General features: G+C 48.0%; 1 protein-coding gene across 11 annotated transcripts in view; it reads right to left on the bottom strand.

Annotated features, from left to right (window-relative positions):
- Positions 1–12,473, bottom strand: part of RGS6 (regulator of G protein signaling 6) — a 631,284-nt gene that overhangs the window by 18,385 nt on the left and 600,426 nt on the right. For 4 of the 11 annotated variants that reach the window (XM_063793003.1, XM_063793005.1, XM_063793004.1 and 1 more), the window contains 2 exons: positions 8,630–8,719; positions 4,821–4,874 (listed from right to left, as the gene is read on the bottom strand). In XM_063793003.1, coding sequence (XP_063649073.1) covers positions 4,821–4,874; positions 8,630–8,719 — 144 coding nt within the window. Of the gene's footprint in view, positions 1–3,635; positions 4,644–4,820; positions 4,875–7,309; positions 7,388–8,629; positions 8,720–12,473 lie in introns of those variants that run through there. The other 7 variants (XM_016926311.4, XM_024348773.3, XM_063793007.1 and 4 more) reach the window with 5 other exon arrangements.

The following is a 12,473-nucleotide window of genomic DNA, read 5'->3' as shown; positions in this document are numbered from 1 at the left end:
AGAGCCTCAGCCCTCCACTTCCGGTCAGCACCTGGGCCTGGAGCTGGGAGTTTCTCTCTGCAGAGCTGCCTGGAGGGGGATGAGTGAGCTGTTGACTTCTTGGCTCTCATTAGCTCTTCCTTGGCTTTTGGCAGGGGAAGGAACAGGGGGAGGGAAGGAGGGGGCGAGGGAGGCTGAGTGGCAGCTGGCTCCCAGAGCTTCCCGCTCCCCATCTGACTTGCCTGCTGCATTCCTTGGCAGGCAGGACAGGAAAGCCTGTCGCAGAGATGCCACCCATCACATGCCAAGCCTTCTGCAGCTTCCGGCCCTTCCTGCCGCAATTCCAAGGAGCACCTTGGCAAAGCTAAACTTCGATGCTCTCTTAGGAGGTGGATGAACGCCTGGTCCTCCTCTCCCTTCTCCTCCGTGGCCTGCAGTGCTTGCTCTGGCACCAGCAACCCCATTTTCTATCTTTGGAGCCCAAGGCTGGAGCTGATGAAGCTCTCAAGAGGGCAGGTAAGGTTTCAACTGAGCCTCCAAAGGTACCCAGGGAGGCTGACACCAGCCTCACTCGGGGCTGCCATTTTCTCCTAACTTCAGTGCTATCACCCTCTGCGGCTTTTTCTGTGGAACTGGACAGAGGAGCAAAGGACTTTCTCCAGCTTCTCCTCCCCAGATTGGAGCTCTCACCAGATGGCTTCAGCCAGTATCTCAACAAGGGAGCTGCTGCTGTGGCTTGGCCCCGTTTCCTCTTGCCCCCTCTCCCTCCCACACATGCTCCTGGTCCTCTATGTCAGAGCCAGGCCCTCTTTGGTGAGGCCCCCACCCCACTGTGGTAGACTCTGTGGAAGCTGAAGCAACAAGCACACTTAAGAGAGAGCAGAGGGCGGGGTGTGGTGGCTCATGCCTGTAATCCCAGCACTTTGGGAGGCAGGTGGATCACTTGAGGTCAGGAGTTTGAGAACAGCCTGGCCAATATGGTGAAACCCCATCTCTACTAAAAGTACAAAAATTAGCCGGGTGTGGGGGCGTGTGCCTGTAATCCCAGCTACTCGGGAGGCTGAGGCAGAAGAATCGCTTGAACCTAGGAGGCAGAGGTTGCAGTGAGCCAAGATTGTGCCACTGCACTCCAGGCTGGGAGAGTGAGACTCTATCTCAAGAAGCATTGGGAGGGTGAGCATTTCAGCTCTGGCCACCTTCATGCTCCTATTGTCCTCTGTCAACTGCAAAACCAGGAAGATAGCAGAGAGTGGCAGGCTGGACATCGCCAAGCAACAGGAAAGTCTTCAGTGAGAGAAGGCACCTCCTCTCCCTGGTCAGTAATGCCTGAGACTTCCCACCAAAGAATCTGAAGAACAGCTGGAAGGTGAAGCAAAGGCAACCCACAGTGACTAGCCAGATTTCTCCTACTGTGGTTTTCATACGTTACAGCCACTGTGAAAGGAAGCTTCCCCATGAGCAGGATTAGGCAGAGACAGGCTCCAAATCACATGACCTGAGGCCATGTATTGGGGGCCCTGGAGAAGCTGCTATGTGTTACAGCTCTTTCTGAAACAGGCTCCTCGGACAAGGGTGGCCATGTACAGTGGCGTGGGTTATTCACTGCACAAGGGCAGCTGAGGATCAATAGGGGCTGAAACCCAGCCTGTGTTTTGCCTGGTCAGCTGGGCATCTGTGAGGCTGGGCCCACCAGAAGGAGTCTTGTTTTCCATTTTGGATGAACGTACATGGTAGGCTAGTTGCACCCTGTCGTGGACTTCAGTCATGTTTAGTTCAGAACCTGGGCCTTATCAAATAAGCAGGGTTTGTGGTTTCAGTCTGCAAAATGACAGGATGCTTGGCCCAGCGTCCCCAGACATTTGCTTTGTATATCCAAGTCCTGAGTAACCTGGAATGAAGCTTGCATTGGAAAGAGAAGCTCACACAGCACTTCCTCTATTGACTGGGGAGTACCAGGCCCCTTCGTCACCCAAACTAACATGGCCCTAAAAGCTTCCATGAACCATATTAAATGTCTCCTTAGGATCTCATGGAAAAGGGGGCATATGTGGTCTTAACAGATAATCCCTCTATGTCATGGCACAACATAAGACTTGGAAAGAACAATTTGTTTTTTCCAAGTGTTTCTCTTCTACCAAGAAAAGAAAGGACATTGGCATGTTCTGGGGAGAAATTCTGAATTCAGATTCAGTCTTGACAAGCCTCCAGCTGAATGAGTTATCCAATCACCTGGATCAGCATTATTTGTTTTTGCCATCAATTAATCCTAAATGGTAATTGGCCTCACGTCTTTGGTCCCTGAGCTGCCCAGCTTAACTCCCCTAGTTCCATTATTAGCCTCATGACATGGGTCATGTTCTTACACATCTTTCCCAGCAACACAGGAATGCTATTGAACGGGCCCTTCATTTAGTTTTATAGCTTGCAGTATATAGCAGATAAAACATTCACGTAGATCTTCTCTTAGAGAAATCAAATACTTTAGGCATATGATAGTCAGAGAATGGCTATCAAATTGCAAGGCATATTGGTTGATCAGTTAGTTCTGTTTGATGAGACCACTGGGCTGTGGAGACCAGATTCCTGGGTTCCAATCTTAAGTAATCTGAGAGCCAACACATGGGTCATATTCCCCAAACTTAGCCACATCTTGTGGGGCTATGGTGTCACCCCAAGAGCAGGAGGAGCATGGATGGATGGCAATCCATCTCCACCACTGGAACCCCAAATTCTGAATGCATCACCTGTTAGAGTTTCTTGTTCATAATGTTCATAAAATAGCAGGGAATTTAGGAATTTAGGTTTTTTTTTTTTTTGTTTTTTTTTTTTAATAGTTTGGGCCTTTTATCCACACCCTCAGGAGCTTAGGATACTTTTCTCCTTCAGCTCACTCTGAAACTCCCTCTGGAAGCTCTCCCATGTGTGCACTTCAGACACTTAGGGGTGTCTTGGTGCTTTCTTGTTCCAAATGCTTTGCTAACAGACCTTGGGAGAACCCCCAAGCCAACACCACTTCTGGGATGAAAGGAAATCAATAAATGCTCCTCACAGAGCTTCGCGAGACCATTCTTGCCTTTCTTGATACTCACTTCTCTTGAAAAACAGCCTGAAAAATGTCTGGACGTTGTGTCCAAGTACCAGGCTTCCCCTCTCACACCCGTGGCCTGCACAGTCACCCTGAAGAGCTTCCAGGGGCTGTCAAGGCTCTGCTTACACAGGCACCCTTGGCTTGTCAGCAAAATCCCTAACCATCCTCTACCCACACAGTAGCCAGTCCTCAAAAGAGACAAACAGAGAGCGATGGGCTCCCACTACCTTCTCTCAGGCCATCATGGAGTGAAGGAAGTCCCAGAAGCCTTGACTCTGACAGCCCGTGGCAGCTTCTTGGTGTGCGGAGCCACATGGCCATGGCAAAGCAGCCATGAAGATAGACCAGGCACCCGCAGGCCTTGTGTTCTGCACATTCTGATTTCTCAAGAGGAAAGGCCACAGAGAGGGAAGACCGAGGAAGGGAAGGGATGGATACCGATGTTTAATTAATTGCCACCTACTAGAGTTATTTGAGGTTTACATGTAGCAAATTCAAGATAATGTTTAAATGCACTTAAAATGCATCTAGCTATGACACGTAAATGACTAGGCTGCTTTCAACCCAGGAGCCTTAGACTTTTTCTTAAAAGGATGAAATACGTATACCAGTCACACAGTAGTCAGGTTTTACAAGGATTTTCCTCCTCAACAGAGGTGGAACAAAGGCAAGTCAATATCAATGGGCTGCCACCCTTTGGGAAGGGAATGTGGCCAGCTCCCTGCATGGGACCCCTGCTCCCTGGTTCCCTCTGGTTTGATGTTCATGGTACAGGATGGGCCCCATGATTGAGCGGGATTGAGCATTTCTTGTGCACTGAGCTCAATGTTCAAATCTTGGGCCGACCAGCATGGAAAGAGGAGATTGGCCTGTGTTGTTCTACAAACCATGGTAGAGAGTCTCAGCCATGCACCCCAGGGAACAGCCACGGACTCCCCCACTCCCACCTGTTGCCACGGCTGTCTTTATGTGCCACTGTGGGGAGCTCTACCTCTCTAGCTGGGGCGTACCATGAACCGGTAGGAATCTGAAGCCCATCTTTACCCAGCCTGTTAGAATCAAGGCCTGAGGAGGCCGGTAGGACCTTGCCCCCGGGGAGTACCCAGGACACCGCAGGGATTCAGCTACTTCCCTCCTCTCCCTATCACACTGTGCACATGAGGCTGATGGGGGCTGGAAGGGACTCATGCAGAGGCGACTAACACACACGCCAGCTAGGCCACATCGCCAGGACCCATGCAGCACGGCCGCTTTCTGCACACAGCAAAAGCCGCCTACACAGCAACATTAGCTCGCGACCCACACCGGCGTGACTGCCAGGGTTCACAGAGGGAAATTTTGGCTTTTTTTTTTTTTCGATGAGCTATGGTTCTGAGCCAATTTATTTCACGGTATAGTTCGATGGCTTCTCCCTGAGCTGCTGCAGAAGATGCACAAACCGCACAGCCCCGAGGGCAGCAGGGTCCCTCCTCCTCAAAGCCCTGAACAGATGATCAAATGCCCAGGCCTGAGGCTGGGCGATCAAGGGTGCACCTTCTGCAGAGGGAGCCGCTTGCTCTTTTTTGCATTTTCATCCCTAGAAGAGAAGCTGCAGACACTCGCAAAAGAAAAGGGCTGAGTCGAGGGAGAAAGCACTGGACTCCCTCCCACCCCAAAGGAAACAACAACCAAAGGGAAAAAAAAAAAAAAAGAAGAAGAAAGAAAAAACCAAAACCAGAAGAAAAGCTGAGGGAAGAAAACCAACTGAACTTACCACACTGCGAGTGAACTTTTCTAGGGAAGTTCTACGACCTTGCTCACTTTCTGGCTTTAGGGAAAAAAAAAAAGGGTAGGGAGAAAAATACAGAAAAAAAAAATCTTCAGCTTATACGTGGTTCCCAAACAGCAGCAGCTGCAGCTAAAGAATAACAAAAACCAAAGCAAAATGGGGCGAAAAATGGGAAAAGAGAAGCAGCCAGAGCTGTTGGAAGAGTCAACGGGAGAGACAGAAGACAGAAGCCCACGAGAAATGGTGCCGCCTCCTTGGAGCAGGGAGCAGAGAGGGGGCTTTGCTTCTCCGGGGGCCATGAATGGTGCTTGCGGGGCTTGGATCAGAACCATCATGACTTTGCACAGGATCACAGTCGGTGGGTTTGAGCAGCTTGCTTGCTGCTTTCAACCTGCCGTGCCCACAGGCAGGAGTCCTGGTGGTTGGGGCCCTGGGGGCCCCCCAAGTCCTGACACAGAACAGACTGGCTCTGAGAGCCAGCAGGGTGTGGGAGGGACGTCAGGAAGGGGCTGCCGGGGAAGCAAAGTTATCTACTCATCCATGAGTCTGCCTTAGGACTGTTTTCTCTCTTGAGATTCCCCTGCCCAGAGGCAGCCAGAAAGTTTGCTAACTTCAGTGACTTCCTAGTGACCCTCGTTCTGTGTCCTTAGAGCAAGGAGGGTCTACTCATAGCCTTTGCCATGGACAAAGGGTCTTGGGTCTCAGAAGACAATAACATGGGGATTGTGTGTTTTCTCAGTATCCAAAAGGTGACATAACACCTGCCAAGATGTACGTACGACAGGCTAGAGGAAGCTCAGAAACCATTGTGGGGAACTCTTAGCTGGGGTTCCCAGAACAGGAGCGAGGAGAGGCAAAGCCCTTGAATGTCCTTCCAGGCCTAGCCTCCCTCTACTACAGGAGGAAGAGAGGTGTGGGGTGCTCCTGACTTTCCTTTCACCCCACATTTCCTACCTGCAGGGGTTCCGGGAGAGTAGAATGACCGCTCAAATACCTGCTAGTGTATCCTGGATCCCGTTCCAGGGTCCTGAGCCCGAGGCTGAGAAGTTCGGAGAGTGCACACACTCACATAGACACAAACATACACCCAGCAAATAACTGAAATGAGGGAGCTAAAGAGGCAGCCTGAGGTCTGTGGGTCTGCGGACTGTGCTGAAAGCAGAGGGGACAGGCCAAAGGCAGCCGCCTGTGTGGATGAAGTTGGGGGGCTACCTTGGCAGCCAGGCCCCTTGTCAGCTCAGCTGGCTGCCAGAAGACAGATATGAGGTTGCAGAAGGAAAATACAACACAAACGACATAACACCACAGAGTTGGGCTGGCCTTTCTTCTTGTACTAGGAACTGAAGGACTCATGCTTGGCCCCGGGTACCATACCAAGTCTCTATTCTGGGGATGGCAGGACTCAGCTTGAACCCTGTGGCCAGCCTGGGTGGCATACACTTGGCTCAAGTCAGGCCAGTCCTGGGCCCTGCAGCTGGCATTGTCGGCCTGTTATTCTTATCCTCTGGCTCACAGAGGGTGGCCGTTGGTCTGGCTCACTTGGCTCCTCTGCCTTGCACTGGCCATTGAGCTGCCCTGGAAAACCATCATCATTGGTACTGAAGTTTCCTAGAGTAGCCCTCAGGACCCAGCTCACCTACCCCCTGAGAACCTGATTCTTCAGTGTGACTATCATTTATTTGGAAAATATTAGAAAAGAGGCTGAATTAGGGATGAAGGATCAGAAGGCTGTGCCTCAAGACTCCGTCCAGGTCAGTTCTCAGCAGAAAAGTGAGGCTGATTCATATTCCCTCTCTCTGCTGGAGGTTGTGAATCTCACATACCTTTTATGACCTGGATACGGTGAACCTGTCCCTGAAATCAGAAGAATACTCTAGGCCTACCTGAAAGTGCCGAGTTACAAATCAGATCCATACCTGGAGACTCTCAGGAAGAAACAGAAGGAGAAAGCAGGTTTTGTCACTGTTTTGGGAAACAACTCCTCAGTATTGAGACGTTGTTGGTATCTGCAAGGGCTGTCTGTCTCAAGAACATCCCTTACTGCGGGAGCTGGGAGGATAATTCTAAGGAACTTTTCCCAGGCAGGTTGCCAGTTCCTTCCTCACTCAAGTGACCTCCTCTGAGAGGTTTTCTTCTTGGAAGGGAGGATATGCAGCCACAGGGGTCTCAGCCTGGTTTGGGGTGCATTTTTCCTTTGTGTTCAAACCCACAAGGAGAATGAATGGCCTCTAGCTTCTCTTCTTCTAGGTGTGTAGACAGGCCTAGACTGGTTAAACTACCAGAGCCTTAGAAAGTCACCAAACTGTGATCAGATCAGGGGTCTTGAGCCACAGAAAATAAGAAAAACTTACTTTGACCTTCATCCATGAGATCTGGGCTGGAGTTATCAAAAGTTCCTATAATTTTTCTTTCCTCTAGTTCTTAGAAAAAATGGGCATTAGAGCCATGTATGAGGGTGTCGGCCTCCTCCAAAGGAGCCCCTCCATTGGCATCCTCCAGCAGGGGAATCGACAGGAGGCCAGGCTCCACACTGCCCATCACAGTAGCCACACCTGTGGGGAGGGATGCAGGAAACCCAGAGAGCTGCTGACAATTGGGATACCCCAGAAGTCCTCTTTCCTTTCTCAGACTCTATGGCCTCTTTCCAGGGCTACACAAGGGCAGGAGAGCAGGGTATAAATGCTCTCCAGGACTCTGGAGTTGTGTGGTCCCAACCAGATACGCAGACAGGATCCTGGCACATGAGGGTGACAGCACACAGAGAGAAGGCTTGCGTGGCTGAGAGGCAGCCCAACGGAGAGCATGTGATGGGCAACCACGTGCTTAGGGCCTGGGGCTGGGAGTCCAGGAGGGAGGAGAAAGGGATGCGTGTGCTCCCTAAGTGCCATGGCACAGAAGTCATAGGGTTTGGTGCAAGTTGAGCCACACTTAACCACACATGGGCCTCAGATCAGAGCTGAAAAGCACAGAGGGTGGGCAGGTGTACTGAAACCAGGAGCCCTCTCTCTTGCCTTCCATTCCCTTCCTGGACCCTATTCTCCTGCCTACTCTTCCTCCTCTCTTCCCAGGAATCTAGCTGAATTTATTCCTGCTTCTGTCACCCCTCACCTGCATGCTGAGGGCCCCTGCATCTCAAATCCATGACTCCATGGGCTGCAAGGAACCATGGCTGAGTTCTAAGGAGGAGGAGGAAGGAGCTGGGTGCAGTTACTTCTTGGTTAAGAGAGAAAGGCAACACCGTGGGGCAGGTGCGGGAGAGGAAGGGGGTGTCAAGGAGGGAGAAACCCCAGGATGACTTTAGGTACCTGATTGTGCTCTTGAAACTGACAAGGCTTTCTGACCAGTGAGAGAGCTGCCCCAACCCTGGCCTCATACTCCTCTCTGGGCTGGTCAGGGAGAGAAGTCTGAGGTGAAGGGGCTGGACTTTGCAGTGAGGGGCTCTCTCCAGTGTCCTAAGGGTTTTGCTGGTGTTACTGCCAGCCCTGCACTCCTATGCTGAGCCACTGTGGCCTTAGTCTTTTGTCACCCTACGTACCCACCCCCACCATGGGCAGAACATGCAGAGAGAGGCAGTAGGGATGTGGAGGTAGGATGCCCCATCCTGGACCTTGCAGTGGGGCTGGGGTGGTGACAATCCTAACTGTTTTCCATTAGAATGGGAGCAGATAGAGAAGGGAAAGAAGAAAGTAGGAAATAAATAAAACCCAAGGGATGATATTCTCATTTCAAACCAGCAGCAAGCAGCAGGCAAGAGTCAACAGTGCTAAGAGCAAGCCTGCCCTTCCCAAAGATACCTTCTTCTTGGCCAGCAGCAAATCCTGGTAAGCATTTGACCGGAGGAAGCGGGCATAGCTGTCACTCTTCATCAGCTTGTAGATGTGCTCCTGGGGAGGAAGGTGACAAGGAGACACAAGGAAGGGCTGTCAACCAGTGCTAAAGAATATTACAATCCAATTGATCACTGTTTTGGGGAAGGAGATGAAGGAACCTAGGTATGTTTGCATGTACCTAGAAAAACTTGCAACATGTTCCATCCCCACACCCCCAAACTCAGAAGCACCAAACAAAACAAATGGGCTCTCTTAGAATAAAAGTTCCCTGAGGATCATGTCCTGAAGGATTTGTAATTGGGCTTGGGTGCCATGTTGGGGTGCTTAATGATTAAAACCAGACATGGCAATGAGGAGGAACAAACTGTTCCTACACCCAACAACAACTTGGATGAATCTCAAGGGAATTAGGATGAGTAAAAAAGCCAAGCTCCAGATTATAAACTATATTATTTCATTTACATAACATTCTTGAAATGACAAATTATAGAGACAAAGAACAGATTAGTGGTTCCTGGGGTTAGAGATGAGGAAGTAGAGGGAGCAAGGGAGGTGTGGTTATAAAAGGCAACAGGAAGGATCTTTGTGGTGACAGAATGGTTCTGTATTCTGACACATCTTAACACGTGATAAAGTTGTATAGAACTAAATGCACACATACATACACGGGGCACAAGTAAAACTGGGAAATATGAATAAAATCAGGGGATTGTAGCCATGTCAATATCATGGCTGTGATATGGTACTATAGTTTTGCAAGATGTTGCCATTGGGGCAAACTGGGTAAACAGCACAGTATTTCTTATAACTGCATCAGAATCAATACGTATCTCAAAATAAAAAGTTTAATTTAAAAAAACCGGCAATAATGCAATTGGGTCAGTTTTTGCATTTCAGGGCCACCACCTTGTCCGGGAAGGAGTTCTTGGCAACCACATCACAGGACATGTAACTAACACCCAGGAGGGGCAGGTATTGCAGCAAGGTGCCGCCTCTTTTCCTCGGCTCCCAGGGGCATTTGTTATACATTCTGGCCTTGGCAAATAATTTCACCCCTGATTTCCACCCAATTCCTAGAATCTTGTGGTCCCTTCCAAACAGATCTGTCCTCATCAAGGGTAGGAAAATCCTGGTCCATTAGAAAAGAGGACTTGTCAGTGGGCAAGATTATTTATCCATTGAAGTGGAATTCAGCTCAGCCGCACAGGAAAGCTTGGGTGTTCCGAGAGAGAATGTGTTAGGAGGGAGGTTGGCCTTCACTGGGGAGGGCGGGCTTGTTAGTTAATGGCTGTCCTGGTGGAGGAAGCATCTTCCCCCATGTATGCTCATTGTTCGTCTCATGAAGCCAGACAAAGGCCCTAGTGGTGAGGGGGATGGAGAGCTGGTCAGGGAGGAGGAGAGTGCTCAGCTGAGAGGCAGGACTGGTCATTAAGGACCTCTTCCTTGGTGCTCTTTCCAGGGAAGGGATGGAAGGAGGAGGCACAGACCTCCCATCAGCTGGGGGACACATTTTAGAGATGCCTGGCCAGAAAAAGACAGAGCAATGACAAGGATTCACCAAGACTCACTCCTTACCCAGCACAAAAGAAAGGGAGAGCACAGTAGCCAAGATATGGAGTCAACCTATGAGTCCATCAATGAATAGATAAATGGGTAAAGGAAATGCAGTATATAGGCATAATGGAATACTATTTGGCCTTAACAAAGAAGGAAATCCTGTCATTTGTGATAACATGAACAAACCTGGAGAACATTAGGTTAAGTGAAATAAGTCAGGTACAGAAAGACAAAATACCACTTGTCTTCACTTATGTAGGGAGACCTTGGAGGTATTGTGGGTTTGGTTCCAGGCCACCACAATAAAGCAAGTCATAAGAAATATTTCGTTTCCCAGTACACATAAAAGTTATGTTTACACTATATATAGTCAATGATGTGTGCAATAACATTATGTCTGAAAAAATAAGGTACATACCTTAATTAAAAAATACTTTATTGTTAAAATGCTAAGGATCATCTGAGCCTTTGGTGAGTCATAATCCTTTTGCTGGGGGAGGGTCTTGTCTTGATATTGTTGGATACTGACTGATTAGGGTGGTGACTGCTGAAGGCTGAGGTGACTGTGGCAATTTCTTAAAATAAGACAATGAAGTTTGTTGCATCAATTGACTCTTCCTTTCGCAACAGATTTCTCTGTAGCATGTGATGGTGTTTGATAGCATTTTACCTACAGTAGAACTTTCAAAATTGCAGTCAATCCTGTCAAATCCTGCTGCTGCTTTATCAACTAAGTTGATGTAATATTCTAAATTCTTTGTTGTCTTCTCAACAATGTTTGCAACATCTTCATTAGGAGTAGATTCCATCTCAAGAAACCACTTTCTTTACTCTTCCATAGGAAGCAACTCCTCATTCATTAAAGTTTTATTATGAAGTTGTAGCAATTCAGTCATATCTTCAAGCTCTATTTCTAATTCTAGTTCTCTTGCTATTTCCACCACATCTGCAGTTACTTTCTTCACTAGGATCTTGAACTTCTCAAAGTCATCCATGAGGGCTGGAATCAACTTCTTCCAAACTCCCATTAATGTTGATATTTTTACTTCTTTCCACGAAACACAAATGTTCTTAATGGCATCCACCAGAAGGGTGACTCCTTTCTAGAAGGGTTTTGATTTACTTTGCCCAAATCCATCAGAGGAATCACTGTCTGTGACAGCTATAGCTTTATGAAATGTATTTCTTAAATAATAGGACTTGAAAAGTTGAAATTACTTCTTGATCCATAGGCTACAGAATGGATGTTGTGTTAGCAGTCATGAAAACAACATTAATCTCCTTGTACATCTCCATCAGAGCTCTTGGATGGCTTGGTGCATTGTCAATGAACAGCAATATTTGCAAAGAAATATTTTTTTCCGCAACAGTAGGTCTCAACAGTGGCCTTAAAGTATTCAGTAAACCATGCCGCAAACAGATGTGCTGCCATCCAGACTTTGTTGGTCCATTTACAGAACACAGGCAGAATATATTTAGCATCATTCTTAAAGGCCCTAGGATTTTCAGAATAGTAAATGAGCATTGGCATCGACTTATAGTCACCAGCTGCATTAGCCCTAGCAAGAGAGTCAGCCTGTCCTTTGAAGCTTTGAAGCCAGGCATGGACTTCTCTTCTCTAGCTATGAAGACCCTAGATTTATCTTCTTCCAATATAAGGCTGTTTAATCTACACTGCAAATCTGTTGTTTACTGTAGCCACCTTCATCAATGATCTTAGCTAGATCTTCTGGATAACTTGCTGCAGCTTCTATATCAGCACTTGCTGTTTCACTTTGCACTTTTATGTTATGGACTTGGTTTCTTTTTGTAAACCACATGAACCAATCTCTGTTAGCTTCAAACTTTTCTTCTGCAGCTTCCTCACCTCTTTCAGCCTTCATAGAATTGAAGCAAGGTAGGTCCTTGCTCTGGATTAGGCTTTGGCTTAAGGGAATGTTGTGTCTGATTTGATCTTCTATTCAGACCACTAAAACTGTCTCCATATCAGCAATAAGGTTGTTTTGCTTTCTTATCTTTTGTGTGTTCACTGGAGTAGCATGTTCAATCTTCAATAAACTTTTCTTTGTATTCACACCTAGGCTGTTTGGCATAAGAGGCCTAGCTTTCAGCCTATCTTGGCTTTCAACCTACCTTCCTCACTAAGCTTAATCATTTCTAGTTTTTGATTTAAAGTTAGAGACGTGCGACTGTTCCTTTTGCCTGAACACTTAGAGACCACTGCAGAGTTATTAATTGGCCTAATTTCAAT

This window comes from Pan troglodytes, chromosome 15 (genome assembly GCF_028858775.2).
Source record: "Pan troglodytes isolate AG18354 chromosome 15, NHGRI_mPanTro3-v2.0_pri, whole genome shotgun sequence".
In the NCBI taxonomy this organism is placed as follows: domain Eukaryota; kingdom Metazoa; phylum Chordata; class Mammalia; order Primates; family Hominidae; genus Pan; species Pan troglodytes.
This window is presented reverse-complemented; position numbering and strand designations above follow the sequence as displayed.